The 26438-nt window shown below is 42.7% G+C and overlaps 2 protein-coding genes across 4 annotated transcripts in view; one reads left to right on the top strand and one right to left on the bottom strand.

Moving 5' to 3' along the window:
• The window catches only part of Ano10 (anoctamin 10), a 173635-nt gene extending 170325 nt beyond the window's left edge, over positions 1-3310 (bottom strand). The window contains exon 1 of one of the 2 annotated variants that reach the window (XM_085828210.1): positions 3213-3310. The gene's annotated coding sequence lies outside the window, so the exon portion shown is untranslated. The remainder of the gene's footprint in view (positions 1-3212) is intronic. The other variant, XM_085828211.1, reaches the window with a different exon arrangement.
• Abhd5 (abhydrolase domain containing 5, lysophosphatidic acid acyltransferase) lies at positions 78-26069 on the top strand. 2 transcript variants are annotated; one of them, XM_021173017.2, is made up of 7 exons: positions 78-253; positions 9949-10034; positions 12684-13056; positions 20468-20622; positions 22372-22483; positions 23339-23525; positions 24030-26069. In XM_021173017.2, the coding sequence occupies exons 1-7, from the start codon at positions 201-203 to the stop codon at positions 24117-24119; spliced, it is 1056 nt and encodes a 351-aa protein (XP_021028676.1). In that variant the 5' UTR covers positions 78-200; the 3' UTR covers positions 24120-26069. The 2 variants fall into 2 exon arrangements, with proteins under 2 accessions (XP_021028676.1, XP_029337651.1); XM_029481791.2 differs by lacking the exon at positions 78-253 and adding an exon at positions 379-869.
• Positions 26070-26438: the final 369 nt, after the last annotated feature.

The raw sequence follows: 26438 nt of genomic DNA on the forward strand, positions 1-26438 counted from the left end.
GGGCAGCGCATGCGTGTCTGCGAGGCCCGGCCGCTGGGACGCCGAGCCTGCGGTGGCGCGGCCGCGCCCTCGGATCGTCCCAGCGGGCGGACGACGCATGCGCGGGCGGTGCGGTCTTAAGGGCGGCCGCGGCCCGGGGCCGCCCAGTCGGCCTGTCAGCCGGCTTCGAGGTGCGTCCCTGCGCTTGCGCGGCGGCGGTGATGAAAGCGATGGCGGCGGAGGAGGAGGTGGACTCGGCGGACGCCGGTGGAGGGTGAGGATCACCCGGGAAGGGGGGGGACGACGTGGGTCTCGTGCGCTCTGGCGACCCCGGGCGGCCAGCCGAGGGAAGGCGCGGGCGCCCGCTTTCTCGACCCGTCGGGGCAGACAGGCCCGGTCAGGGCCGCGGGGCTGCGGGGAGGGAAAGCGGCTGCTGTTGACGGCCGTCCCGGCGATCCCGAGCGCGGCGGAGCTCGGAACTCCGCGCCCGGAGCCGGGCGTCCCCAGGGTGGGAGAAGGCGTCGGACTCGGAGCCTCGCGGGTCAGCCGATCGCCGCCGGTGCGGGAGCGCGGGGCCTGGGGCGCTTGCGTCCCACCTCCCGCTGCCCCGTGCGCTCCCGTGACCCGGCGGTCTGGCTTCATTAGCCATGGCAAACTTTGTGAAAGTTGAAGGGCAGATGCCTAACAGGAAGGAAGCCCTTAAGTTGTTGTTGTTGTTTTGTTTTGTTTTGTTTTGTTTGGAAACCGGGGTCACTCTATGTAGCCCTTGCTGGCCTGGCTGTAGACCAGGCTAGCTTTTCAACTCTGCAGAGACCCAATCCTTTTGCCTCAGCTGTCCAGTGCTGAGATCACATGTGTGAACCACCACACCCAACTTCTTCATAGACATAGTAAGTTATTCTTTTTTGTTTTTCATATGTCATGCCCTTGTGAGTAGAACAATGCTTGGTGGAAAAATTAAATTACTATGAAAGTTATTTCACTGATTCTCAAAAGGCTACTTATTTTATATGGACGGGACTATACATCTCCTTCATAAATTAAGTATTTTGACAGTTGTACTTCAGCTATTTGGAGACATTTGTATGGGAAAGATAACCATAGGGTAAATAGATTATGGTAATGTGAAAGTAAGTATTTTGGAAAGATGTTAGGGGAGGAATATTTTTGAAATGCTAGAAACTACACTCTTCAAGTTTTGTTTAAGTGATAATTAACAAGTGACGCTCACTGTTTTGGTCTGTTGTTGAACTTCCTAGTTATATTGACATGAAATACAGAGTGTCATGTGGTACAACTAGGACCTGGTAGCTTGTGTTTCTATTAAATTTGTCAGGTCGTTTTCTGGCTCTGAGAATTCTAACTTGTGGGCCCTTTTGGTCTTGATACTGTGAGGCTCAGGAATCCATAGCACAACGGTGAGAGTGACATGGCTCTGATGATGGCTGGAGGTCACTCAGGGCAAGACTGGCTACAGTCCCTAGACAGAGGTAGACCTCTCTAGTATTTTTGGCAGGACTCTTGAGCAGTGCTGGATAACCAAGCAAACAGAGAGAAGGCTAGGTTCTTGCTGGGTGCTCCCCCAGTGCGGTCATGATAATCCTAGAGTCTCCCCTGTGTGTAGATCTGACCACTCCCATTTTCATTTGGAACCGCCACTACGATGAAGCAGAGCTAACTGGAACCTGCCCCTTCAGGTGTCTGCATTCAGCTTTAAGGCGTTTCCCTCATATTTCTGCTACTTCTCAATGGGATTGGGATTCGTGGGATATTTGCCTGCCGTTTTGAGTTAAGTTCTTCAAGACATTTGGGCTCAGATGATGCCATAATTTGGGTCTGGTCTGAATGTCCTAAGAGACTTCGCATGTTGGCATTTGATCCTCATTGAGAAGAACTGAGCAGAACGCCAGTGTGATGATAGTCCCTAGAGGCAAGGCTTTGGGGTCAGTCAGTAGAACCAAGCCGTGGTGACTGAACCCTTGTGGTTTTCTGAGAAGAGGAGGAGAATTCAGTGTATGCACAGTGTTCTCAGCTCCCTGTGTCTTGCCTAACCCCGATATCCTATGCTACCCTGGGATTTTACCAGGAAAAGTCTGACACCAGAAGTAGTCCTATTTTGTACCTCCAGAAGTATGATGAAAACACCTCATTTCTTTACAGATGGGGAGATGATATTGATAAAGCAAGCGATTATCAGCTGTCATCCTACAGCATTTTGGAGCATATAATTCCTTCCCTTCGTGGCTCTTGGTGGAGACAAGTTTACTGGGAAGCTTTCAAAATCCTATCCCTTTCAGTTGCAATACAGTGGAGAAAGCCAAATATAATAAGAATAGGGTAGATTTCTGCAGATAGATTTCTGCTATCCCAGAGAATTACACAGTGGTGGAGTTTGGGGGAAAGCCATCACAGAAATTCACCACTGCAGAGTAGACCAAGAAACAGGTGGTTTTCAGGGCATGCTGGAGCTGATCTGTACTGGCAAACCATTGCTGAGTTTTCAGGAATTTTACCACACCAGCATCCTGAAACCAGCCACAGTGGGAATATTTACACCATGGGAAATCAGCAGATTCTATTAAAGAAGACCGGATTTCTCTCTACTGCCTCAGTTGATTTGCCAGCATCCTGCTGGATATATGTTAGTCTCTTGTATAGTCCTGTGCTTTGGCGATTAAAGACTGAACTTCTTTATCTTACCTCATAAAAACCTGCTAAGATCTAGACATTTCTTCCTGATGCTATTGCTCTGTAATCCTTGCCCCAAGACTTTTTCAAAATCTTAAAATTCTTCAATGCTAATCCCAGTGCCAATGCCCTTACTTATTCACACACACTATTGACTTTTTCACACATCACACACACACACACACACACACAGTGACCTCATGTGACCACTGCACCACTGAGCTACACTCCCAGTCCTCTTCAGTGTTCAATACTACACTGAAACTCTTATTAGACAGCTAACTCATATTTACTCTCGTAACTGAGACCAGTAGTTAGTTTTATTAGGATCTATTCTTTTAACTATTTTCTAAATACAAGAATTCCGCACGAGTTTATTATAGCCTTTTTAATGTTTGTAATTTATGAACAGTTCTTGAACTGTCTTTTCTTTGAGGACTGAGATCTCATTCTCTTCTGGGCTGGAGTATAATTGTACTGTTTGTTTCTGCCAGTTGTTTGTATCTACTTTTTCACATTTAACATGTAACACGTTTAGACCATACCTTGCTTACGTCTTCCTTCCCTTAAACAGTGTAAAGTGTACAGCTCGGCCCTCGACTCGTCTCATTGTTTGAAGACAGTTGCATTCTTCTGGTTATTCACTCTTATAACTGGCTTCTATCAAATCTGTTCCCTTTATTGTCTCTGGATAACAAATCAATTATCAAGTCGCCATAGAGTCTAACAACCTGCCCTTTCTTGTCCCACTGTTACTCTGGAGCCACCTAGTTCAAAACATTCACACTCTTTCTCGGGGGGTTTGTAAGGTTGCTAACACACATTGTACACAGCTCATTCTATTACTTCCTTTATCCAAGAGGAATGTTCTTCTCACACAGTGGCTTTATAGTTATGGTTTGTTCCAAGTCCAGCTGCAAAGCCATTTGGAATCTGAGTGGCTTCTACTTAGCTTTGGGATTTTTATTTCTTTTCTGTGCACCTGACTCAAACTCTGAAAAGCCATATTTTCATGCTTCCTAAACACATTCCTTGCTTCCCTGCCAGTCATCGTGGTTTGTTTCCCTTCATTTCTGTAACCCAAGACTGATTGTTTCCTTCTTTCTCTAAGGTCATGGTATTTTGTATGTTTGTTGATGCATGCATATGTATGTATATATGCATGTGTGCATGTGTTGCATGTGGAAGCCAGATGAGGAAGGGCATCCAGTGCCTCCCTCTGTTATTCTCTGCCTTACTCTTGAGACACAGGGTCTCTCACTGAACCTGAAGCTTGCTGTTCTGGCTCACCAGGCTCCTGGGATCTGCTCCCAGGCTTTGGGTTGCAGGCATGCTAGGACATGTTTCCTCGCATGGGCTCTAGGATCTGAACTCAGGTCCTCGTGTTTGCACAGCCAGTGTTTTATCTGTTCAGTGATCTCAGCCCCCCATGGTATTTCTTAAAAAGTGTTTTGAAGTTGTACCCTTGAACTTTTGATTTTTCTGCCTCCACTTCCCAAATGCCAGGACTGCAGGCGTGTGGCACCACAATCAGCTCTAATGTTCCTTTGTCTCACTTAGATACTATTTAACAATGTACGTATTTATATATTTATTGTGTCAGCTCAGAACAAGGCTTTTGTTTACTGAAATGTTTGGCAGAGTCCAAAGGGGCTTTATAAATGGCAATCCTTGGTAATTTCTTACTACACTTTCAGCCATTATAAACATGTGCTGACATGAACACTGAGCTTGCAAACCTAGTAGTTAATTATTCACACCTTAGGGGTGTGGCTTATTTTCATAATATTCAGAAATGTTTGTATTTGAATAGGACAATTAGAATCACACACCTAAATTTTCCTGGGATATTGGAAACAGGATTCGATTTCTTGACCTTAGATGAACCAACCCATGCCCCTCTCTGTTCCTGCACTGCAGAGTAGGTCTGCAATCACAGACCAGCAAATGCAGATGTCAATCCTGTGACAAAAAAACAAAGCTGATAAAATCAGGGTGGGCCACACAATCAAAACATGTGCTTCGGGATTCAAAGATGTGAGCCATAGTATTTAACACTCATCTGGAAGCTTTATGAACTTTTGAAGCAGCCTTGGGTAATTGTTAGGTTTTTATGTTAAACGTAACACCCTTGATTGAGCTACAGAAAATGTGGATAAGCTCCTTTTAGAACCGACTTAAGGATATACTGCTCCAGCTGTAGAGCAGTGAGTGTGCGTGCTCACGTGCAACTACTTCCCGTGTGCTTAAGTCCTTTCCTGTGTGAGGGAAGGTAGGAAATGCCATAGAGAGGTTAGGTGGGTATGTGTATGCTTGTGGGTATGTAAACTCTTGCTTTTATAAGACAGTGTAATTCTATGTAGCCTAGACTGGTCTCAAAATCTCAATTTTTTCTGCTTCAGTCTCCTGAGTGCTGGCATTACAGGCCTGAGTCACACCACTCAGCTTTTAAAAGATTCTAAATTAACACATGGGTGTATTAGAGGGCAAGTGCTGTCATGGATGTAGTGGCCAGTGAGAATCTGAATCGTTTGAGTTTCATATATCTAAAAATATATTCATCACTCAAATTGTACTTATATGTGACATATTCTTTCCCCCTCTTTCACAAAAATAGGGTTTTAAATTTCTGTTTCCAAGAAAGGAGGCCTTTAGTTGTGTTGGCGTTCCAATTTGAAACTGTTTAATTCTTCTTTGATTGAAGAATTATGTTAGAGGAGTATGTATACCACCTCTAATTTGTGTATTTCTTTTGAAAAAACCCAAAGCTTCATGGTTTCTTTAAATAAGATGCAATTCTTTGTTTAGATTACTTAACAGAGAACAATAGTAAGCACACTTTCTGGGCTTCATTATATCAGTAGAAGGATGGCTACTATTTTAAGCAAAATTGTAACATAATGAAATCCTCTTTACTTATAACCTAATTAGAAATGTTACGTTAAGTGCCCAAAAGAGTGTGTGGAAATTGGCCAGGCTTCTGTATATTTTCTTCAGGATACTTTGAAATCTCTTTCACCATTTCACAATATTTATAGATTGTGCAATTCAGGTTTAGTAACACTATAGATAGTCAAATGTCTCAGAGAACAGAACAGGAATTACCAGGAACTTAAGTGTTCACGGCATGAGGAACAAATCCATTGCTAGTGATAGTTACACAAAATTAGGTAGAAAGTTCAGGGGGACATGCAGGATAATTAAAATCAAACTTTTTTTTTTGTAAAATATGTTAATCACAACTACTTGGCTTTCCTAAGAGTTATCACTTTTAGTGTGGTTTTCTAAAACTTTCCTCACTAATTTTGCTTCCACTTGGGTGGTTATAGATGTAGATCAAGAATCTTAATTATTTTCTTTTTAAAATTAGATGTTTCGGGGCTTGTATCTTCTTTAGCAAGAAGGTCAGTGCCCAGGTCACAGGGCTTTTAGAGAAAATCTTATGGCACACACTGGCAAGCCTTCCCAGTGTTGTGTGTGTTTACTTTGGGAAAGTTACAATCTTTGCAGTGAATGGCTTTTCTTTGTATTACAGTTGATACTTCCAACCTCCTCTGACATCAGCCCTTGGCGATGGCTAATAGTGCTTACTGGTTATTGCTTAAATAGGTCATACTTTTCTTTTTTTCCAAAGCTGTGTGGAGACAGCTATCTCTGTTTACTGGTCTACAGATAGACCTTGTGGATTTTTACCTTGAATCTGTGACCTCAGAAGAATGGCTCTGAGTCTGTCAGGCTTAGTTCCAGTCTCCACATGCTAAACCCAGGGAATGCCAGACAACTGGATGGCCTCAGAGACCCAGTGGATAGACAGAGTCTCCTTGGAGATGTAGTTAAGTTACCTGGCAGACAGAAGAGAGGATTAACCAAGGAATAACAGAGATAGCAAGAAAGTGTGAGGACTTCTGAAGGGTAGACAGACATTGCTTTTCACTCTATAGGTGTTCATGGGAGCTGGTGCATGTTTAGTGCCCTGCCTTAAAGAAACAGAATTAGAAGTCAGCTTCCATTCTTCATCTTACCAGAAATCTGATAAAAGCAAACCTGGACAGAAATTCTGTTTGGACTTAGGGGAAATGCTTTCTTCACAATTCTATTAGGAATGATTTTTTTTTTTTAATTTCAAATATGCTATAGAAAAAACTCACTTGTAAAAAATAGCCCTGCATTGATGAAAAGGTAACTATAAAAATAAGAGCTTTGTTGCCCCTTCATTTTTAGTGTAACCCACCTGGTACAAATACTAAATTGAGGGGCAAAAAAATCATGGTGAATTCCAGCCTTGAAAGGTTGTTTGTGTAGCCAGGTGTGGTAGTTCTTACCTGCAGTCCCACCACCGGGGTGATGGAGGCAAATGAATCAAACATTTGAGGTCATTCCCAGCTGCTTAGCAATACAAGCTTGGATTTCCTGAGAACCTGTCTCACAAAAAAAAGTTTGCTTTGTGGAGTGGTGAGTCAGTGGAGGAAGACCTCTGCCTGTATTGGAGTCTGCTTCATAACTTTTAAAATTCTAATCCTTGTACAAAGAAAGTTTCAGTCTAAAAAATTTTTTTAATGGTTGAACCAAATACTGCATCTGTGATTTCTTTGTCCCAACTTATTTATGTCATTTGGAGCAATGGTAAATTATACTTCACTTTATTCCAGGTTTTTTTTTTTTTTTTGTACTGACCCCTGGCAAATAAACTGTGCTATGATCTGAAGGATATCTGTTTAAGAAAAGTGATGGAAAGTGGTGAGATTCAGTTATAAAAAACTTCCTGTTCATAATTCTATGATCAAATAAAGGCATAATGCTCGGTCAAAGAAAAAAGAGCTTCAGTTTAATGATGATTTAAAAACAAACAAAACCACATTACCTTCTTTTATGAATATTAAAAAATTGTTAATTAATTTAAAAAGTAGCTTAAGCCTTATCATTTCCTAGTTAGTTTGTAGATAGATATGCATACTCAGGAGTGGACTGGTACTAACGTCGTCTTAGCTCAACAGTTGATCAGTGTAGCACTGAGGGGTGCCCATGGTCTTCCTGTCTTGTCAGTGCATAAGTATGAAACTGGCATTTTAATGCAGGCCATTATATATTAAACTATATGAAACCAACCAGATGTATCTGCTAATATTCTCCTATTTTCTTTCTATTTGTGCATACACACACACACACACACACACACACACACACACATACAGATACTACTGAACCTACTGGGAAATTTTGTCTAAAGAAAGTTAACTGTAGAAATAAAGGGATTGACTCATATTAAAGAGTGTAGCTACTAAGCCATCATGCTTCCATTCACATAGCCACATGCTCAGGACTCTTGCCTGGATTCTCTTCCTTGTGTCAATATTAAGCTATTTTTTGTTTTGAAGGTTCAGACCCTTGCCTGGCCCATGTACTTCGTTGTTACAGAACCTGAGGCACACTTGTTAGGCCGGTGACTGTCACCTCTAGTTCCCAGTCACAGCTCTCATGCTCACTTGCCTACCAGCCAGTTGGTGTATTTAGTACTGGATATAAGTCAGCTTTTGAGATGGATTTAACTTTTGGTGTATTCACTATGCAGTAGACAGATAAACATGTAGAAAAAAATAGCCACTGACTACAGTAACTGTATCTGTAGCAAGAACCAACCACACCTCTGCGCCCTGGCATCAGGAATAGTTTTTCTGAAAAAGTGAGGCATTAAGACCAAAGGAAGAGCTATGTGACCCTTGGAGATATTCAGTCTAAAGTTCTGAGAGGGGTGAGGCAAAGCAAGAGGAAAGCTGGGTAGGAGCAGACGGGACAGTTTGTAAAGTCCCTGCCTCACAGGACCCAGGAGTATGGGCTATGTGTAGACAATAGGCAATTTCTCAGGCATTTTGAGGGAGGTGATCTCCTGTAGACAACAGGGATTTGGGGGTCTTTCAGAATTGAACTTAAAGTTTCTACTTCTGTTACTAACTGTATGCCCTTTATCCTGGTGTGAACCAAACTTCAGCTTTCACATCTGTGAACTGGGCCTAATTTGGACCAAGATTACCCCAAATTGTAAGTGTCCTAATCATTCATCCGACATTAGTTACTAAGTACCTGCTATAGAGAAATGCATTTTACAGGAACTGTAGGAGAGCCTGTGAAATTTAGAAAAAGCCAAAGGCTGAGTGAGCAAGCCTCCCTCCCCAAGCAGCTTGCTTCTCTACGCACACCAGCTTTTTTTCTCTTGTTGCTTGTTTTACTCTATTTGAAGTACAAGAATCAACCCCAGGGCCTCCAGCATGCTAGACTAATGATCACCACGAACTGTACCCAGCCCCTATTTGACTGTAGTGTGTTCTCTCTCAGGATGGTGGTACTGAGGCAAAACACCAGGAATCTTTATTACACCTTCTAACCACTGTTCAAATTTAGCTTGTTTCAGTTTTAAATATATTCTTTGGCTAAATCTTCATGTCTTGGTCCGTCTTGCCAGTGCTTTGGTTCAGGCCCTTAACCTTCATATGGAATTGATCACTTTTCAAATTCATTCTTCATTCCTCAGGAGTGTCTCACTACCATTACTGAATCCTAGCCAGCTGCAGATGGCTGATGAACTCTGTATTGCAGGAAATTACTGCAGTAAGGTTTTGGTCTGCTGGTTGGCCTAAAGCTGAAAGTTCACCGACCTTGTAGGTGACTCCTAGGAAGTCTCGGTCATGGCCTCTCCACATCATCTATTGTCTCAGACCTGCTCTCCCTGTTGAGACAGGCTGTGTCATTCCTCTCAGGTGCAGTTTATCAGTGCCAAGGCTGTTCTGTCAGTTAATTGCTGCTCTAGGCAGGCTGTGCACAGGCCAGCAGCTCGTTGCACTTTTTTCATGATGTCTAAAGTGTTTTTTCTTTTTCTTTTTCTTTTTTTTTTTAATGAGAATTTTTAATAGCAGTTTTCTTCTCATTTTAAGCCTGCTGTTCAGGTGAGGTGAAGCAATTCATACGTAGTCTTTAACTTTTTGCCCTTCTACCTGTTAAGAGATGGCCTTATTTTGCCAGTGGTGTCCTTCCCTCCTTCCCTACCTCCCTCCCTTTCTTAATTTTTAGCCTTTCTGTGATTATTTGGAATTTGACTATCCTAGAGGATGAGGTAGCCTTTGTTTCTTACCTGTAGGTACCGGTGCCTGTCCCATTGACCTGTGCCACCTGTAGCTTGCCCTCACGGGTGGTGGACCTCACGGGTGGTGGGGTTCTCTGAGGCTTTTCCAGGATATAGTAGCTGAGAGCATGACCTTACTTATTTGCATTTTGTTTTTGGTGTTTTAGGTCAGGATGGCTGACAGGGTGGCTTCCTACCTGGTGTCCCACATCTACATCACACCTTAAAGAAGCTGAAGAGAAAATGTTAAAATGTAAGGTTTTCCTCTTGTAAGTTTCTTCAGCTATTTACTAAAATAGACCAACCATAGTGCTTTGTCCTGGAACTGAAGATGAGATCCTGTGGTGTGATAGCTGCGGACAAAGAGCTTTCTTGCTCTTCTGTTTCGGCATGTGGCATGGGGTGAGGGTGGGGCAGTGATTGTCAGTGTTTTGGGTCTGAGATCCCTGTTAAACTCTTAAAAGTAGTAAGGATCCTGAGGAGTATTGTTTATGGAGTATAATTATTGATATTTATTAGTAGAATTAAATTTGAATTGAAAATTTTTGTTGTTTTGAAAATAATAGTAATAAACTATTCTATGTTAAAGTAATATATTTGTAAAAACATTGCCTATTTCCCCAAAAATATAATTAGAGGAGTGACATTGTTTTCAGGAGCGCAGATCTCTGTAATGAGCTGTATTCGTATATTTGTTTCTGTGTACTCACTTGTCATGCGACTTGGAAACCATCACTATAACACTCAGGAATGAGAGTAGAAGGGTAAATGGGTGGAGGGGCAGGGAAGGGAAGTCTGATGGCTCAGACCATGCATTGTGATGGCTCACACCATGTATTGTTGTGGCTCAGACCACAACCAGAGTTCAGCCTCAGCACTCATACCAGATGAATGACAACCACTTGTGACTTCAGCTCCAGAGGATCTGATACCTTGTCCTCCATGGGCACCTGCACACATGTGTGTGCATGAGTGTGCTCATGTTTACCCACATAATTAAACATTAAAATACTTTTATTTTATTTTATTTATTTATTTGTTTATTTTTGGTTTTTCGAGACAGGGTTTCTCTGTATATCCCTGGCTGTCCTGGAACTCACTCTGTAGACCAGGCTGGCCTCGAACTCAGAAATCCTTCTGCCTCTGCCTCTCAAGTGCTGGGATTAAAGGCATACGCTACCACGCCTGGCCTAAAATATTTTTAAAAGAATGGCAAATAAAGCTTTAATACTCTGAAAGACTCCCCTGATATGCCCAAACTATATACGTAAGAGCGGATTCTGAGTGCTCCAGAGTCTTATTAATGCACATATTCTAGACTGGAACGAGCTCTTGGACAAGTCAGCTTGCCCAGCTTACCCTTCCTTAACTATGAAGTGAGTGTAGGCCACTCCTTTGCATTCCTTTTGACTGTACTGTTCTTTAAATCCACGTTCACATTGGCACGGGAGCCTGCTGTTTTCTCTTGTGAGCACTGAAATTGATCCAAACTTCTGGTATTTATTGTACAGTTTTCTTCTGCTGGTAGAATCTACAGGAATTGGTAAAGCAAAGGCTCCCTATCTGTTATTATTTAATGTGTTTATGCTGATGTCTGTGTACACCTGTTTATCACCCTCTTTACTTTCTCTTTTGTACATTTGGCAGTTTCAGAGTAAGTAACCATAACTGGTTCCATTATTAGCAATGGTTGGTTAGTCCTTTTGTATGGGTTTTAACTCAAAAATGAATTTCTATGTACCTGGATAATATTGCTATATATAAAACTATTGAAATTTTCACTGTAATTTGCCTAACCACAAAAAAGCTTTTGTTAGGTTTATTAAAATTGCCAGATGCCTAACATGTGTACTAATGTCTAAGAATTGGCCTTGCTCTGATGTCAGACATGAACATAAGTGATTGAACACTGAGATGAGCTCTCTTGTAGGTGATACAGATAATTTTAATGGGAATTTCTCAGGCCTATTTCAAAAGCTGAAGAGATTTGGCTTCTTGCACATCCTAGATCACCTCCTTTTCTAAGTGAGGGAACTTCTTCCCAGATAAGGGCAGGGCATCAGTTAAAACCCAAGTGAATGCTGCCTTTCTATGCACAGTGTGCTTAGATGGACAGTGGCACTGTGCACATAGGCCCTAAGGTTAGTTCTAGTCTGTCTTGCACATGAATATGCACAGATAATTAAAGACACTCCTAGAGTAGCTATTTAGTTAATAATTAAATATAAGTCAATTTTAGTTTTATCTTTGGTTAATTTGTGGGGTTTAAAGTATTTAGTTATATGGGATTTTGAACAGAAGTGTTTTGATCTACAGAACTGTATTATTTTTATTTTCTGGTCAATTGCTTGAACTCAGGTTGCTCCATGGTGAGGTGTTCATGTCATACTCTGTGATCCATCTTTTCCACTAAGCTTTAAAGTGACCTAACTCTCCAGCTGTGCGTTTACTGTAGATATGTCTAATCCTTCTCCAGGTTCCTGATAACTTTCCATGATCCTTTCAAGTTTGACCTCAGTCTCAGATGCTAATCTGTCAAGTGTTCTGCAAATTCAAGATACTATTCTTTTGTTATTGTCTACAAAGCTAGAGACCTTAAATAATGGGTCCCCTAAGTTCTGCAGTTGTAGGCATGTAATACTCTCAATATGCTAGAGTGGAAGAAGTCAGGAGGTCACATGACTTCCAAAGACTCTAACCACAGATACTGAGGCTTGTCTAAGGTACGTCTTCCCACATAGTTATAAAACATAGTCATTTAAGGTTGCTTGCTTCAGTTAGGCATAGGCTCCTTTAGAGGCTGACATAATAGCTAAAGTAACAGGACCAACGGTTATTCACTGTTTTTGCCCTGAGAGCACTCAAGCAGTGGAACTGAGCAGAGTCCCTCTGTCTTCACCAGGTGTCCCCTGCACTTACAAGAAAGAGCCTGTGCGCATATCCAATGGAAACAGAATATGGACGCTGATGTTCTCTCACAACATTTCTAGTAAGACGCCACTTGTCCTCCTTCATGGTTTTGGAGGAGGTCTTGGACTTTGGGCCCTGAATTTTGAAGATCTAAGCACCGATAGGCCTGTCTATGCCTTTGACCTATTGGGCTTCGGAAGAAGTAGTAGACCTAGGTTTGACAGTGATGCGGAAGAAGTGGAGAATCAGTTTGTGGAATCCATTGAAGAGTGGAGATGTGCGCTCAGGTTGGACAAAATGATCTTGCTTGGACACAACCTGGGAGGGTTCTTGGCTGCCGCTTACTCACTGAAGTACCCATCAAGGTAAGTGTCAGCAGCAGAGGGGAGGCCACCCAAGTGTTAGTCTGTGGCTCCCGTTCTTGGTGGTTACCGATGAGCCTCACAAGATAGACCAATGCCACAACTGGTAACCACTTTTGAAGCTAAAAGAATGAAATCAGATTTTCTTGTCACATGTACTGTATGTTGATAAGCTTGACAAAGGACGTTATATTTGTTATTTGTTGTTATACAAAGTCTAATATATGTTTTTTTGAGACAGTCTCACTGTGTAGCTCTGATTGGCTTAGAACTCAATATGAAGACCATGAATGGCCTCCAATTCACAGAGATCTGCCTGTCTCTGTGTCCCTAATGCTGGGATTAAGGGCATGTAAACCTCACCTGGCCTAATGTATAACTTTAAGCCACTTTAAGTAAAAATCCCATGGTGTTACTGCGTATTTTCACGATTACAGTCGAACCTTCATCCATCAGGCTTTTCTAGACTTTTCACTAAATTATAGTTAAGTTATAATGGGAAGCAGGCTAGATCTCTGTGACTGAACAAATATATGCTCTGAAATTTATCTTCATAGTACACCTTCCGTGGTTCTTGACTGTATTATTCCCTAGACTTTTTCATTACAGACCCTTTAAAGAAATAATGGTTTTTGAGACAGGATCTTGCTGTATACTAGGCTGACCTGTGACTCACTATGTAACCCATGTTGACTCAAGCTTGAACCTCCTGCTCTTTTCTCCCTGAGTGGTATTTTAGATTTTCCCACTGTACTCAGCAAGAACTACTTTTCAGTCCTTGGATTAGTGGGTGTTTTGCTTTAGAATATTTTTACTATTTTTTTTTGTACTGTTTCCTATGATGTTGCTGTTTTATCAGGAGTCACATATATGTCCAAAGCAAATAGAAGAATAAGTTAGCTTTGTTTTGAGCCTTCTTTTTACAGAAGAGAATAATATCAGCGTTTTTGTGTTGCTGATGTATTTTTTTCCATTGAACTGTGTTTTAAATCTAGAATTACAGAGATCTTGGACATTGAGGATTGTGGGTGAGGCATGGGACGGCCATTTTTAGAGTGTCTGAACCCACCATGAGGCCACCCTGTTGCACAGCTGCAGGCATGTGGTCTGTACAGCATTGGACACATCCTACAGTATGCTGTGTTTTATCTCTGCCACAGCCCTCATAGTGAGAATTTTGGTTTCTTTAAAAAAACATAGAAATACTATTAAGAATGTGGTTTTTCATTTTAATCATGTGTGTGATATGGGGCTGCTTCAGATTGTTCACAGCAGCTGACACAGTGATTTGACCCATGTTCTAGCAGGGGCATGATTTTGCCAGCTGCAGATAGTTTTGTGATACTGGAATTCTGGGGACATTTCAGAGGGTAGATAAATGCTCAGATCCCCGAGAGGTAGGGGGCTGCTGGTTGGTTATTAGTTGGTTGTGGTTTGTTAAGTAGCTGTGTGCAAGGAGGAAACAAGAAGAAATTAGATATCCTGAATGTGAAGATAGAACTTGCCCCAGTCAACAGGGAGTAGTCTTTACAGTAATGCTGGCCCCATCTCAACCCCTGACTTTATCCAGGGATCTTTTCCCTTTCCTCCCTGTCCTTGTTTTCTCTCTTACCTAGTGTTTGGGGTTGAGAGGACAGAGAAGGATGGAAGAGAAAAGAACTGACAAAGTAGCAAAGGCCAGCCGCAGCCTCTTTTCTCCACAGATTTGGTGTGTTTCACCCTTTGTACTGGAGGTTTCTGGTGGATTCAAAGTTCCTTATATGTTTGACAGTGATAGTCTTGTCAACCAGACCTGTTCACGAAACAAAACAAAAAACCAATAAAACCCATTACACTTCCTTTTCTTAGTAGGCATTTTAAGGCTAGTCTGTGATTACATCATACTCATAGTGACAAAACTTAGTGATATTTGTTGGAAAGAGAAGAAAAACATAGTTAGGTCAACAGCTGTTTGTAGGATTGACTCCCTTGGTTTTTGCAGCCACTGTTATGCTCTGTGTTATGTGTCATGGCATCTCTGGATGAGGCTGTGGGCATCACGCTCTACACTGTAACTGTTAACCCTTAGAGCTGGCTGCTGACTAGAAGAGTTGGTGAACGTTTCCTGGGCAGTATGACCTGCTCTGAAGAGGGAGAGCTTGGTGAAAGCTTAAGAACCTTGAGTGGGAGAGAGGAGAGCAGCGCCCCACCCCGCCCCGCCCCGCCCCGCCCCGCCCCATGGAGCTGTTGAGAGATGTTGTGATATTTGTGCCTAGTGCTGGAGATGAAGCACTGTGGGAACGAGAACTACAGAACAGTGGTCACAGTGGATGGGAGGATGCACAGACTGCCTAGTGTGTCTCAGTTCCTCCTCTTCCTGTCAGAAGGTTGTACTCTACAGTGTCAAATACTCAAGACTATACTCTGGTTCTTTTTTTCCCTTTCTAGCTTAATGTTATTTTATTTGGGTTTGGTTTTATTTTGAGATGGGGTCTGTATATAGTTCTGGCTGTCCTGGAACTCACTCTGTAGACCAGACTGGCCTCAAAATCAGAGATACCCCTACCTGCCTTGGCTTCTGAGTGCTGGGATTAAAGGTCTTTTCTTTGCCTGTTTGGGTATGACAAATACAGTTTCTTAAATTTTTTTTTTTTTTAAGGAAAAGAATGCAGTTTTTAAAAAGTGTAAGAAAAAGCATGGGAGTAGCAGTGACCACAGCATTTCATCTGAGGGGCTGAGTGACTCGGTCCCCCCATTCCTATCTGAGTCTTGTATGGGCTGTCTCATTCCTTATTTTTGAGGTGCAGCTTGAAAAGATTGGAAAAACCCCAGTTAAATGTGTCTGCTTATGAGCCATTCTCAGAGAAAACAAAACCTGTCTGTTTGGTTGGTTGGTTTTGGTGCATTAGGTCAGTGTAAGTGGTGCATTTCTAAGGGCCCTGTCTGTCCATATTTTACAGCCTTACTTGTGGCAGTGGTCTGTGTCCCCCATACTCTGCCAGTTGGTGAAAGCTATGTACTATGCTTCCTCACAGTGAAGCCCGGTCTTCCATTGAAATACCGGCGATGTGCAAGGGGGTCAGTGGTGCACACCTTTAATTCCAGCACTCCGGAGGCAGAGGCAGGAGGATCTCTATGAGTTCAAGGCCAGCCTGGTCTACAGAGTGAGTTCCAGGATAGCTAAAGCTACATAGAGAGATCCTGTCTGGAAAAAAAACCAGATAAACAACAAACAAACAATCAAAAAAAAAGGTGAGGAATGAAATGTAGTAGTACATCTCCTAGACTGTTGACATTTAGTGACTGTGTTTGGTGTGTGTTTTTTTTTTTGGGGGGGGGCACATTTTGTTTAAATTTTTCCTCTTTAACATATCTGAAGAGGCTTTGAGCTGCATTTTTTTTAGATGGTATTAAAACTCATCATACCTTGTTGGTATGTCAGATACATGCCCAGATGTGCTGTGTAGAGGAGGGGACGTGGCTCAGGACCATGTGTGCACGAGGCTTATGGTCTACCAGGAGTGGCTCAGCAGCTGGGATGAGTGCTCTGGTGAGGAGGTGGGTAGTGCTGTGAGAACCCGACCTGCTCTGGTCCAGTGATGATCTAACCAAACATCTCCTGAGCTGAGATCTAAAAGAGGAAACTGGGTAGCTGGAGATTATTATAGGCAATGAGGCATACATTACCAAGGCCCTGTGCTAGGCAGGACCTGGGATGTTTAGGAAACAGCCAATGGGGAAAGAAGTTGTGAACTGGTTAGTAGGTGACTCCAACTGAAACCACAGCTCCTTGTTCCTTCCCACACAGCAACCTCAATTCTCAATGTTTTACAACAGTGTGATGAGTGGAGATGCCTCCTATAATTTCATTAGTAGATTAATATTCAGTCACAAATAGTAGAACTGCTTGCTGCTTGAAGAGCCTTGAGCTTCTTCCCCATATGGAGAGCACAGCAAGCCAATGTTGGTAGCCAAGGCACTTGCCCCTTCCTCTTAGCTGGATCTTTCTTTTATATTTCCTTCCTTTGCAAGGAAGTATCTGTTTTATAGGTATTTGCTATACTAAAGATCACATGATAAAAACTTAGAATGTGGTTCATGAGGTACAAGCCTGCTGTCTTAGCACTTGGGAGATGCAGGCAGGGTAAGGGCAAAAATTGGAGGTCACTTTGGAGCACATAGATCCTGTCTCAGAAAAGAAGCAAGTAGAAAGGAGCAGCAAAGAAATCCATTGTAGGTTATGCCAGAGGGGGTTATTACTGTCTCCACTGTAAGAGACTGGGGATAATATTATCTGAATAAGTGCCCACTGCTCTTGCCTGACTGCTTCCTGACAATGCAGACCTGGGCTGAGCAGCTCCTGGATGCTCTTAAGAGCAGCAGCGTTTGTACTTGACTGTTTCCAGGCTGTCCCTTTCTCCCCAGTGGTGTGGCACTAACAGGAAATACCCGGAGCTGCCTCCAGTCTGAGAATGCTCCTTTGTCTAGTTTAGAGTTCTCTTCCTGCTCATCTTCCTTGTTCCTTCCTTGCTTCAAAATGCTATGGATTTCCTGCTGCATTTTAGTTCTGGGATGGATGGTTCCGGTTATGTCATCCCAGCTGGCAGTTGACTGAGTCTTATAAAGTCAAGTGTGTAAAGTCATCTGCTCATTTAGACAAAGCACCGTCTCACCCCAGTCTGTTAGTGAGGGTGGGACCCACTGCTTTGCCTTTAAAGGTGTAAGCTGTTCATTGCTGCAGACTCAAGCAAACTCTGGGGACTCCTGTTGAGAAGAACGCCTGTTTCAAGACTGACGGGATGTCCTCTTATTTCCGCTCTTCTGGCCCTGCACTCGCTGTTCCTGTCGTTTAATCGCTGTCCGGTTCTTGAGAAAGATGTCTGATAGGATGGCTTAGGTGTGCTGTCTCCTCAGACTCATTCCTTACCTACATGTGACCTGACAGTCCTGTCAGGGTGGGGCTGGTATACTAGCTCATATCTGTTATCTTAGCTCTCCGGAGGTTGAGAGGCAGGGGAGCACTACAAATCTACACATAGTGTCTCCGGGCGTGGTGGCGCACGCCTTTAATCCCAGCACTCGGGAGGCAGAGGCAGGCGGATTTCTGAGTTCGAGGCCAGCCTGGTCTACAAAGTGAGTGCCAGGACAGCCAGGGCTACAGAGAAACCCTGTCTTGAAAAACCAAAAAAAAAAAAAACAAAACAAAACCAAAAAAAACATAGTGTCTCCTAAGAAAATAAACAAGATCACAATTTAAAGTCCTTCTCTGTATCCTCTGGGGAATAGATTATACTATGACAGCAGTGCTTAGTGGATGCTTAACTTTGGTAGCCACCAAGTGCTTTGCATGGTCTATTGTATTCAAAATGAAATACAATGGCTTACAATGAAAAACAAGGAAATTATTTTGTGAGGTCTTTTACATGTAGCTAACATGGATGCAGCCTAACTGCGTTTCTGATGTTGGAGGCTTTGAAAATTTATTTTCAAGCTTTTTTGCTATACATCTTGTGAAGAATTTATGTATGTGTGTGGGCAATGCTCATGCTTGTTGTATTTTTCAGTTCCAAATAATACATTTAATTGAAAATAAATCACATTGGCTCTTGATCCTCTGTAATGACTTCTTTATGAGCAGCTGCATGATCCAGGGCCATCTGGGCAACCAGCGCACTCCTCACTAGACTAAGATGGTACTTTCAAACATTTGGATATTTTTACTTAGGACCAATACCAGACCTGCATCTGCCACCTTCGCCATTCTGGGTCCCAAAGACAGGCTTGAACAACACTGGGTCAGTTTACTACTTTTCAAAAACAACAACAACAACAACAAAAGAGGTTCTTCATCCTAGTTCAGGGTACTTTGCACAATATATTAAGCTGACATTTCCCAGAGGGATGATATTTTGAAAATTAAGCAAGGCAAGTAAAAACAGCTTACCTCCAGCACAGTGGGGTTTTTAGATAAAGAGTTCATTTTCTTTGTTTAGGATGTATGAATATTGCTAGCTGCTTCCTTCCATGAGTGATGTTTTCAGTAAGGTGACCATTCCACCAATTCTACTCCTACCTCTGGCATGTCTTTCCCACTCCCTGAATTTAAAGGAGTCTTCCATTTTGTTTTAAGAAAAAATGTATTTCTGATCTTTTTCTTGCACACTAAAGTATTTTTAAACTCTTGGGTTTGAAAACACACTAAGTAAGTACATCTGCCTGTGCCATTTAACTCCCTCAAATCCATAGTTCTATCTCCCAAATGGTTTCAGGGCTACAGTTAGAGACCAGTGCTGAGTTGGCAAACTAAAATGTACTCTTGCATTGCTGTGGTGCTCTCAGGAATGAAGCCTACCCTGTAGGTTGTTGTCCTCTGTGAGCATACTAGAGTGGGAAATGAGGCTCAGCCTTCCTTGGCATTAACAACCGTAGCTCGCTGGTGCGTGTCCACTGTCTCAGCGTCCTTCCATCTGTGAGGAGAGGTTAGACTAAGTTTTCTCCACATTCCTGAGCTCTGTTCTCCGGAACTATGTTTTAAAGCTTTCTGTTTGAAAAAAAGAAATTCCAAGTAAGAATTGTTACTCATCCTTACATGTGCTGACAAAAATAATAAAGCATTTTTATGTAAGGAATAAAACTATGCGGACAGTTTTCAGTTGCTTTACTACTGTTCTGGTTACGGCTGGGGAGGCCATCAGAAAAATTGTCATCTCACTCGGGGTTAGCCTGGCGTCAGGCGACTGTATTGCATACAGTTGAAACTTTCTTGTATCGGGGAGTATGGAAAGGAGTGTATGGCTAGTTGTATCATGGGGTCATGGGTGTCTGGCTTGTGTATCGTGGTGTCATGAATATATGGAAAGGAATGTATGGCTAGTGTATCATGGGGTCATGGGTGGAGGAGAGAGACATATTCCTTTTTACCAATTCTAGGCTCCTAAACTCAAACATATTTTCTTAGCCCAGGCTATATTACTGTCATGGTTGTGGGGAAATCCTAACTTGCCTTAAAATTTTACAATTTTCATAGGAAATTAACTGCTGTGGTATTTGAGGCCATTTCCTGAGTTTAAAGTTGATCTCTCATCTTTGCTGTCAGCCTTGAGATGTATAGAGCACTGCATTCTTGTGAGTGGTCGGTGGTGTCACCTGCAGAACACCCCTTCCTCCTCTCCTTTCTCTTTTCAGGAAACACATATTCTACATTGGTGTCTCTTTTGCTACCAAAACTTATATATAACCAAAGCCTTCTTTTTACCAGAACCCCCCCAAATCCTTCCAGTCTTAAGGGTTGACACAACAAAAGCATGATTTTGCCTGATTGACACTTAGTCTTCCCTTAAGGGCCTCAGTCTACCTTGAGTTTGTTTACTGTTAGCCCTTTGCAGATAAAGAGTGAATTTACCGAGTGAGCTTAAATCTGTTTTTTCCTTAACAGGGTTAGTCACCTCATTTTAGTAGAGCCATGGGGTTTTCCTGAGCGACCAGATCTTGCTGATCAAGAGAGACCAATTCCAGTTTGGATCAGGGCCCTAGGGGCCGCATTGACTCCCTTTAACCCCTTGGCTGGCCTCAGGATTGCAGGACCTTTTGGTGAGTGTTCATATCCTGGGAAAAAACAGTGTTTATAGATACTAGAGGAGTGAGGGCTTTCTCCACTTAGGTTTGGACAGGCCTGCATCCCCCACCAAAGCCATTGTCAGCTCAAAGTACCTCCCTAACATTACAGAGCAACAGCATAATACACTGTAGAGCCTTTGTGCATGGCTGCTTAAGTGGATCACTGTTACTTCCTATTAGCACAAAAGAGTCTGGTCCACATGTCATCTCAAGAAACCATCAAGATTCAAAATACAATTTTTACTGAACACCTATTGCTTCTCTGCTGTCCTGAGTTGAAGCAGCATAAACTAGGGATCACTGTGTTTCCTGCTCACCAATTGTTAGCCAAGTCCTAACAAATCAGAGCTCTTAGTTGTCCTCCTACTCCCTTACCACGTGTCAAGCTGAATAACAAGGCAGAGCCAGTCACTGTCCCTGAGAGGGAGCTTTTACATTGTAAAGCATTACAGATAATTATCAATAGAGACAGAGGGAAATGCTGGGGATAAGGTAGATCCGTCTGGGTACCCTAAAACCCAAGCAAACGCAGTGTCTGACTCGGGCAAGAACAAAGCACGCTGGCCTCTGGTGATCACTTGAGGGTGTGTGGTTCCTCATGAGAGTTAAGAAGAAGATTCTAAAGCCTACGTGATGGGCTGTGGTGCTGACCCACGTCCCCATACTCAGATTTCCTCTTTCCTCCTCTATGCCCGTTTGATGGAAAGTAAAACCATCCTTTGCATGAACATTTTGGAACTCTGGATGATTTATTTACTCTGAGTATTTACTTATTTTGAGTGTTAGTGTTTAGACTCTCAGTCTTACCATAGCCACAGGCATTTCCTTCCCTTATGGCCTCAGAGGATGATGGTCTGAGCTCCCATTTTGTCTCCATAAAACTTGTATAAGTTGTGAGTGTTTTTAGCAATACATAACTGAATATCTGATAAATGGCTTAAACCAAGGGGCCCCTTACTAGTTCCTTAACGCAAAGTCTGAGGCAGAGGTGGCTCTAGCATGTCTAGTAGCTTTCTTGGTGATGTTGGTTCTGCTTCTAAACCTCTGATGATGACAATCCTCAACTTGTAGCCCCAACTGGCCTGGAACCCAAAATGTAGATCAGGACAACCTCAAACTCACAGAGATCCACCTGTCTTTGTCTTCTGAGTGGTAGGATTAAAGGTGTAGACCACCATCCTGGCCTATGTTTGTGATCCCTTTAATAGTCTGGAGTCCTAGAACAAACACTTGTGCCAGCAAGAGGCCTCTGCTCTTCTTCCTGTTTCCCTAAGGCCTTGTTCCCATCAGTTTGAGTTTCCCAAACAAGTTCTGAGTTTATCTTAGAAAAAAATTATATATCCCAGTGTTCTTACCTAGACTTTAACATATTGTTATTATGGGGGAGAAAAGAATACAAGCTAATAAGATGATATTATGTTTAAGCTGCTCTATTCAATGACCTCATTTAAAAATTTATTCTACAATAACAAGTTCTAGGAAATTAACATATTTTGAGCTTGTAAAGCACACCTGTAAGCCAATGTAGCATTCCCTTCAATTCTTTCATCTATTCTCAGGGAACTTAAAAGCAATGTCCGGGATGTATACTTTTTCCAACCTAAGACAGATATTTAGGACATAGATGTCTGTACATAGCACTTACTGTTTAAACAAACACTATTTTTTATTCTGTGAGTAAATTATAACTTAGAAGATATGTGTTTTTATTTCTGTCAATAGGGTTAAGTCTAGTGCAGCGTTTGAGGCCCGATTTCAAGCGGAAGTACTCCTCTATGTTTGAAGATGACACGGTGACAGAGTACATCTACCACTGTAATGTACAAACCCCAAGGTAAGGTTTATGGTTCTGAATCTTTTTTCTCATTTTTATTAGTTCTTTGAAAATTTTGTACCAACTATTTTGATCATATTTACTTTCCCCCAACTACCCCCAAAACTATCGCTCTTCCCCACTTAACCGAGCTTTGGGCAAGGTAAGAGTAGAAAGCAAAGTCTAAAGACGTGGCCCCTGCGAGGGCAAAGGCCTGAAGTTCCCAGGAGGAACCTCAGGAAGGGAGTGTGATTCGGGGATAGTTTTGCTTCATAAGGAGTTTGAAGCCAGCGAGCATGGTGACTCCTAAGCTCACTTAAGGCTCTGCCTCACTGACAAATACTGAGACAATCCTAGTTTAGCCAGGCCAGGGATGGTGCTGTAGTGCACTGCAGCACTGCTTCACTAGAGACAGACCTAGGGCAACGCACACACAGCTCCTCCTGTGTTCACTGGTAGTGGAGCTGCAGCAGCAGTCTGTCAACACAGGGTAGAGTCACTGCCAGGAGTAGAGCGGCTGTAGACTGGGGCCTAAGAGCCTGCAGTTCTGTGAGTGGCTGGCTGATCACTTAGACCTGTGTTCATCAACTTGTTCAGCAGCTTCTGGAGCTTCTGCAGAGCATCCATTATTTCTGCTTTACTTTCTATTTCAAATTAGAAGAAAACTTTGATTTAGTTACATTATACTATAGCCCTGTTTACCTAACAGCAGTAATGTGTGGATCCTCCCATACATTATCTAGTAAATAGTTTAAAAGTTTAAACAGATTTTTTTTTTAATCCCGGGAAAGCCAAATATGAGTATGTTTTAACAGGTGAGACTGTAAAGCAAACTCATCCCCAAGATCACTCGGTATGGCTCTCTCCTCTCTGTAGTGGTGAGACAGCTTTCAAAAACATGACGATTCCTTATGGGTGGGCCAAGCGGCCAATGCTTCAGCGGATAGGTGGCTTGCATCCTGACATTCCAGTTTCAGTGATCTTTGGAGCCCGATCCTGCATAGATGGCAACTCTGGAACCAGCATCCAGTCACTGCGACCGAAGTCCTACGTGAAGACAATCGTGAGTATGGAGCTGGCTTGGGCTTCTATTCAGGGACATGTGTTTGATTACTCCCTCGAGGTTTCCAGTCTGGGCTCCACTCACAACCCCATTCAGAGACCTGACGTCACAGGGCTTTGGGCGAGGTTTGTGCCATACACACTTTGGTGTCCCAGTAGTGAGTCACCTTTCTGAGGTCTTCCCAGTCTCTCTGGAGACACTGAGAGACTGGCTCGGAATCAGATAGGCTCACACCCACTTCCCAGTGCAATACACACAGTTGTGGTTTTTCCTGGGTCCTGCATTAGCCCTTTAGTTTAGAATGTCATTTCTGCTGGCCCTTGCATGGTGGAATTGACTAAGATCCAGGAGGTTTTCCTGATTATCCCAGAGCCTTCTGATAGAAAGCCTAAGTCATTTTCAGAGGAGTCTCCACTGTTCTTTTAAGAGTGGCTCTTTGCTTCTGGGGATCGCTGTGTTTCAGTACTGCTTTCTCACCTGCTGTGGCGGCTCTTCCTTTCCCAGGCCATCCTCGGGGCGGGGCATTATGTGTATGCAGATCAGCCAGAAGAGTTCAACCAGAAAGTCAAGGAGATCTGCCACACAGTAGACTGAGCACATGGAACCATGCAGCACCCGTGACTGGTACCGTTCATGAGCAATCCCCACACCCACAGGAAGAGAAAGAAGTACATCCCGAGGACCCCCGCAGTCTCCTGGACTGGACTCTGCAGCTTTCCACTTTTAAACCAACCAGTGCCTTCTAGAAGAATGGCTTTCCTTTCTCCTACACAGAATTAAAATACAGAAGAGTCTCCCAATTTAATAATCGCCTTAAATAAAGGTTGTCCTTCTGATGTACTGAAAAATTGTGATTTTTCAGCTGAGACTTTTCTCATTTTCACCTAACTGCTTGTTAGGTGTGTTTGGTGTTACAGTCTGTATGGCAGTGTACCTAGTCCGTATGCCAGTGTACCTAGTCCGTATGCCAGTGTACCTAGCGACTTCTGGGCCTGTGGTGTTAGGTGTTGGGAAGCTGCACTTTATTTTCCTTGCATGTATTTACTGTCTCTAACAACTAACACAGTTAACCCAAGTATTTTTATGTAAAAAGATTTCAATTTAGAATACTTCATTTTTGAGATGGAGTTTAGAATATTTCATTTTGAAATGGAATGAAAGGGTTAGTTTTTGATGTAAAAGACAGGAGTCAATCACTAGCGTTAACTTTCCTTGTTTTCCTGTTTTATGATCAAGGCCGTGTTTCAGCATTTTAAATGTGTTCCATGGTGACATAGTGCTTATAGCAACACAGTTCCTGGGACCCTTCTGTGTGTAATCTACAGGGTTCTATGAGAACATATGCATAGACTCTGCAATTCAAGTGCTGAGTAGCCCGAACCTGAAACCTGTCCCCTTTCCTTCCAGTATTCCCAGGACCCAGGATCTAGGTCTCCTCCCTTGCAGGGATGTTAACACTGTTGCCTCTCGGGAAACCAAGTCCCACTGTGCTCTCACGAGCAGCCAGCTTACATGGTGCTTAAACTGGATCACATTTTACCACTAACATTTAAAACTATGTGGTGCTGTTACGTCTCATGGCGCCAGAAATGAGATAGAACTTGTGGTTATTTTTTATTGAATATTATGTTAATCTAACCACTTATATACTTGAAGTAAAATTATGAAAAAATCTATCATGTTGTTTGAACTGTTTGGCAGAAACCACCGTTGGATTTATAACTTTCTGACAGTGTTAAAGTGAGAGACAATTTGAAACTATGAAAAAGCTCCATGGAGTAGCTGGATGCTGAGAAAGCCTTCTGTCTAGAGAACAGAGAACAAAGAGCATTGTTACCAACATTGTTTGTCCAGGAGAAAGGCAGATTACACAAATAAAAACTCGACCTCACAAATCACGACTTGATGACTTGAGCTATTACATTTTTAGTTGACTAGTCAGGAAATTTTTTTTGAAAATATAAAATTATATCACATGTAATTAACTGCCAGCAAGATTAGCTCCATACTTTAGGAGACCGTGAAAATCATATTGAAGCGGGACAAAGCAGCCTCCCAGCGACCCTTTATCTGACTCATTTAACGCATTAGGTTAGTGCGAGGAGCCACTGTGAGACCAAAAGTGCTTGTTTTCACCACCTTGAGAATAAAAATAGCCTTTTTTCCCTTTTATAGTTAGTGTTGTGGGTGGCCAGATCCACACTTGAGAGTGGTAGAACCTTTGTGCAGGACTCTCACTTGGCATTCACCAGCCTCAGTCTTTTGTTCACCGAAGAAAAAAATTTCTGCACAAGAAACCGGTCCGCCCAAAGAAGCTGACTTCCCCACTGAGCCGCTTTGCTTTACTGGAAACCTGTGAAGCTTCCTAAACATTAAAATTTCCTTGGTGTGCGCAGTGATTGTTGTAAAGGTTGAAGCAGTGAAGTTTATAATCTGCAAATTCTTGAGAACAGTGGTTGCTAAACATCTTTCTTGTAAATGATCTCTTAACTATCTTTGGTCTTTGCTAAGTTATTTTACAGAATAAACTCGACAGTGCTAGCACCTGTGGGTGAGCTGTGTGTTTTCTTGAGTCTTTGGCAAGGACCCGTCTGTTAGAATGGCTGTGACAGTCCCATGTACACTGTGGTTCCGAGGATGGCTGCTCCGTACCGTGCAAGCTTTGTGGCAGTTGTGCACAGCTTCCTACTCATGGTCACGCAGGTCCTTGAAAAGCTTCCGGTTATCTTCACAGTAGGGTTCATCTCACAGTGTCAGAACTCTTTATTCATATGTGTCTTTGATTAAGCAGCCATGCCAGGTCCCAGCACACTTGTACCAAGTATGGAAAATAAGAGGCCTAGAGAGTAGTGGTGAGGAGGGGAGACAGACTCAGTAACAGCTACAGGCAAGTGCAGAGAGTTGATAAAGGAG

The sequence above is a fragment of the Mus caroli genome, unplaced genomic scaffold, assembly GCF_978045245.1.
Source record: "Mus caroli unplaced genomic scaffold, Mus_caroli_1 scaffold_11, whole genome shotgun sequence".
Taxonomy (NCBI): domain Eukaryota; kingdom Metazoa; phylum Chordata; class Mammalia; order Rodentia; family Muridae; genus Mus; species Mus caroli.

What these genes read in the sequence shown, in the direction of transcription:
- Abhd5 (XM_021173017.2), top strand. Translation starts at nt 201, where the DNA reads ATGAAAGCGATGGCGGCGGAGGAGGAGGTGGACTCGGCGGACGCCGGT. An exon ending in TCACTGAAGTACCCATCAAG is followed by an intron (nt 13,057 to 20,467) that starts GTAAGTGTCAGC and finishes TTTCCTTAACAG; the next exon opens with GGTTAGTCACCTCATTTTAG. An exon ending in CAGGATTGCAGGACCTTTTG is followed by an intron (nt 20,623 to 22,371) that starts GTGAGTGTTCAT and finishes TTCTGTCAATAG; the next exon opens with GGTTAAGTCTAGTGCAGCGT.